This window comes from Urtica dioica, chromosome 3 (assembly GCF_054948205.1).
Source record: "Urtica dioica subsp. dioica isolate 48M chromosome 3, U.dioica_male_clone48M_v1_H2, whole genome shotgun sequence".
NCBI classification, from domain to species: Eukaryota; Viridiplantae; Streptophyta; class Magnoliopsida; order Rosales; family Urticaceae; genus Urtica; species Urtica dioica.
In genome coordinates this window covers 41,917,594-41,921,594 of record NC_142758.1, presented here as the reverse complement: position 1 = coordinate 41,921,594, position 4,001 = coordinate 41,917,594, and the positions used below count along the sequence as shown (strand labels likewise).

The following is a 4,001-nucleotide window of genomic DNA, read 5'->3' as shown; positions in this document are numbered from 1 at the left end:
TGAACCGGACCGGATCCAGGACCGGCTTAACATAAGTTGAGACCTAAAGCAAAATTTTAAAAAACAGGCCTATTTTTTAATTAAAAAAATATTAATGATATATTAAAAACACGTTTTGAAACATTAAAGTAGGGTATAATACTTAAGAATGTCATGGAACGGGTTTATTACTTTTTTTTTTGGGGAATTTTGGGTCTCATCCAGATCCAGAGTGAGCCTTTTATTAAATGAATTTTTTTAACACAAGTAATCTATTAGTCTTGAAATGTGGTGTTATTAATAGATAATGAGCCTTATATTAAATGAGTTATATTAATACATACAACAGCCTTAGAAATCGGTGTCAAGTGGTACATCAGAGGATCATCCAAATAAAATGGGCATTTTTCAATAATTTATTTTTAATCAAATTTTATTTTTGGACCTTCTCAAAAGTGAGGCCTAAAGCCCATGCTTTAGTACCCTTGACGTTGGGCCGGGCCTGACCGGATCCCCTCGGACCGGGTCCCGTTTTGGGTATAAAAGAATTGTTCCTAAAATCGCGAAACCCTATTCTCCCGAGGAACAAATTTGCGCGTCCCGTCCCGATCAAGTCCCGTCGAATCTAGTCTTCGTCCCGCCGGATCCCGTCTAGCCAAAGCCGAATTTGTCCAGATCCCGGGGAACCCGAGAGGTATCATCCAAGTTGTTCAATTTTTGGGATTTTTTTTTTTTTCAATTTTTAGTTATGAACGGATGATTATTGTGATGATATTGTTGAATTTTAATTAATTTCAAGATTAGTTGATTATTGTCATGATGAAGTTGAAATAAAAGTGCTGATTACAATTAATTTGATGATTATTGTTATGGTTATGTGGATGATTATTGTGATGGTTATTATGTTGATTTTTGTCATATGAATTGACAAAAATAAGTTTTTGAAGAGCTCTGAACTCCGATCGGAGTCTGAATATTTTGAGGTCTTAACTGTTGGCAGGTTTGGGTCTGATTTGGCGGCAATGGCATTCCAAGTGACTGAGCCTGAATATGTACCTGGGCCTGCATGCCCACAGATCCTACGCAAAAAAACGTAACATGGATTAAACACGTTATTCTATCAGACGAGATTACAAAAATTAGCGAGCGCTTTAAGACGGGTGAAAATCACACAAAGAAAGCCTATAATTACAAACTCAGCCACTCTCCATGTTGTTAGAAGGCAGGAAGGTCAAAAAAGAGCAAATCATAGCATTGTACCACATAAACACTCTAAAGGCTTACCTTGATCCGACAGTCTATTACTATTGCCAACTTGGCTGGGCATTGTATTCTGAAACTTAGTCTCTATATTACTCATCATTTGCGAAATTTGCCACATAGAATCCCACTGGAACAATCAAAATCCAATGAATGCATATCGTTATAAACATATTTTTTTTATATGAAACAGAGCATGTTCATAGTTGCATCAACTTGTTCGTGTTTAGAAAAAGTACCTCGCTCGTGACTGCAATGTAGAGACTTTCCTCGTACTCCTCAAAAACGGTCTCGAGTTGACAAGATAATGGTAAATACTTCTTACATGTATATATCCTTTACAAAAAAAATCCATCGTCAGAGATTGAACAAAGCCAATATATGAGACACAAAACGTAACATATAAATCATTGCATAGCCCTTGAATGTTAACTTTCTGGCATACTGATTTCATAATTAAAACTCACATCTTGTTGAAGATCTGCTCCCGTGAATAGGGTTGCAACTGTATCCGCCAATCTACGGTGTCCATAGTCACACAAAAAAGCTTATAAATACGAACTCAGCCACTCTCCATGTGGTTAAAAGGCACAAAAATCATAGAAAAGAAATTCATAGCTTTGTAACACATAAACACTTCAAAGGTCTACCTTGCTTTGGCAGTCGGTTACTATTGCCAACTTGGTAGTGCAAATTATTCTGAAAAGTGGCGACTCCTGTAAGAACCTTATGTGAAATTTTCAGTAGATAACTCCACTGAAACATTCAAAATACAATGAATGCATATTATTACATATACATATTTATATGAGACAAAGAAGGTTAACATTTGCGTCAACTTATTTGTGTGTAAAAAGAGTACCTCGCTCTTAGCTCCATTGTAGGCTTCTTCCTCAATCTCTTCTACACATGTCTCGATTCTAAACAGTGCCACTCGTGTACTGAAATACTTCTTTAATGAATCCAGCCTTTACAGAAAATACATTGTCAGATACGTTGCTAAATGAGTTTTGTTTTAACGAAAAAAATTGTAACCTTCACAATGCACAGAAAAAGAAATCTACTGGATATTTAATAATAAGCATTTACTTTCTCGTTTTTTTTTTATCCTTCTTGAAGATCTCCTATGAGACGATGGACCAATTTATGAGACACAAAATGTAATTTATAAATCATTGCAGAGACCTCAAATGTTAACTTGCTCGCATACTGAGTTCAAAAGTAAAACTCACATGTTGTTAACGATCAGCTGCCGGAAATCAGGTTGCAACGGTGTCCATAGCCGGTGGTTCTCCACTTTGTATAGGTCTCGGATTATCCATGTCCATAAAAAAAACTTAAATCACAGCAACAACACAACAAACAAATGAAATACAAGAAAACCAATCTCCGTTTATCTAATCTAAACAATTATATATACATGAATTTAGAAGACTTCGGAATCAGAAATCAAATAAAATCCAATAACGAAGTCGTTTCGGCCCATTTATAGATAACAACAGAACCCAATTCGGGTTTACAAAAAAAATCCATAAAAATCTTATTCTTTTTCTTTTCACTCTTGAACCTAATATATCATTCCAGAGTAAGCAATTTAGTTCGATCATAGATACGGGTGCAACCTAATATGTATATAGAATCAAGAATCCTAAAAAAGCTTAAATCAAATTCGAACAAGTAACTAGGGTTTCGACATATGGAGATTGGAAAAACCTTGCACCGGAAAGCTCCGTTCGTTGAAGAACAAGTGGGCGGGCTTTGAAAAACATCAAATAAAGCACGGTTATGAAAGTACAGAAGAAAAAAAAATTCATACACAGAGTACAAACCTCGAATAAAAGCAGATTGTGAATCACGCAATTTTTCACAAAGTTCTGAATGAAAGTCGAAGCTGCTATTATACATTTATAACGATTTTTTCAGCAGTGTTAAAACAGCATGTCGTGTTGGGAAGGGATTAGCTTATTGTGAATTAGATGTTGAGGACAACAACACCACATTATTTCATTCGTATCATAAATTAGTCTAAATTGCATTTGTGTTTTTTTTTTTTTTTCTGCATATTTGTCACATAAACAATGTCTTAATTCCTCTTTTATTTTATATTCAACAAGAATTCATATTCACACCCAAACCCTAATCTCTCATCAAATTCTCTCCCAAACCATAATCTCTCTAGCTCAAGCTACGACCACCGCGCCGATCGTCGCTCCGACGAGGCCACCGCCGCCGTAACCCTCGTCGGAGCTCTCGCCGGAATCACATGCGCTTCAGATTATCGATTTCTTCTTCTAGTTTACTTTTGTTTTGTAAATATTTAACTGTGGTTCTACTTTCTTCTTCTAGTCTACTTTTGTTTTGTAAATATTTAACTCTGGTTCTACTTTAAGAGTATTTTGGTCTAATAATAAATAAGAGTGACTTATTTGCAACACGTTTTTTGGTGGTGACGTAGATGCAATTTTGTTCATAAGAAGTGACTTTGGTGCAAATCTCTCTAGCTTATTTCATGAAACTAACAAACTATGTCGAAAGCCCAAATTGTTTAGGGTATATTACACACATATTCCATTTGAAGATCATAATTCCCTAAATAGAATCATTTCAAAATTTCTAGACAAACCTCAATTTTTTTAGAGTTCATTTTATCTTTATTTTAACCGTTAAAAAAAATTAATAGTAATACTCCAAATAATATATATTTATGAAATAATATTGATAATTATAATAAAGAATTAAGTGTGAATATAACATATTAGAGG

The 4,001-nt window shown here is 34.7% G+C and overlaps 1 protein-coding gene across 1 annotated transcript; it reads right to left on the bottom strand.

The window, feature by feature from the left end:
- Positions 1-273: 273 nt before the first annotated feature.
- Positions 274-3,154, bottom strand: LOC149402865 (uncharacterized). The gene is made up of 9 exons (XM_089609564.1): positions 3,069-3,154; positions 2,472-2,575; positions 2,102-2,207; positions 1,890-1,995; positions 1,707-1,758; positions 1,479-1,575; positions 1,264-1,369; positions 971-1,058; positions 274-666 (listed from the first exon to the last, which is right to left on the bottom strand). Coding segments are annotated over exons 2-9 (690 nt in total). The 5' UTR covers positions 2,474-2,575; positions 3,069-3,154; the 3' UTR covers positions 274-533.
- Between the last annotated feature and the right edge of the window lie 847 nt (positions 3,155-4,001).

Bases quoted from the DNA above. Each gene is read 5' to 3' on its own strand.
- LOC149402865 (XM_089609564.1), bottom strand. The intron at 1,996-2,101 runs GTACTCTTTTTA...TGAATGTTTCAG, and splicing joins ACAATGGAGCTAAGAGCGAG to TGGAGTTATCTACTGAAAAT. The intron at 1,576-1,706 runs GTGAGTTTTAAT...TTTTTTGTAAAG, and splicing joins GAGCAGATCTTCAACAAGAT to GATATATACATGTAAGAAGT.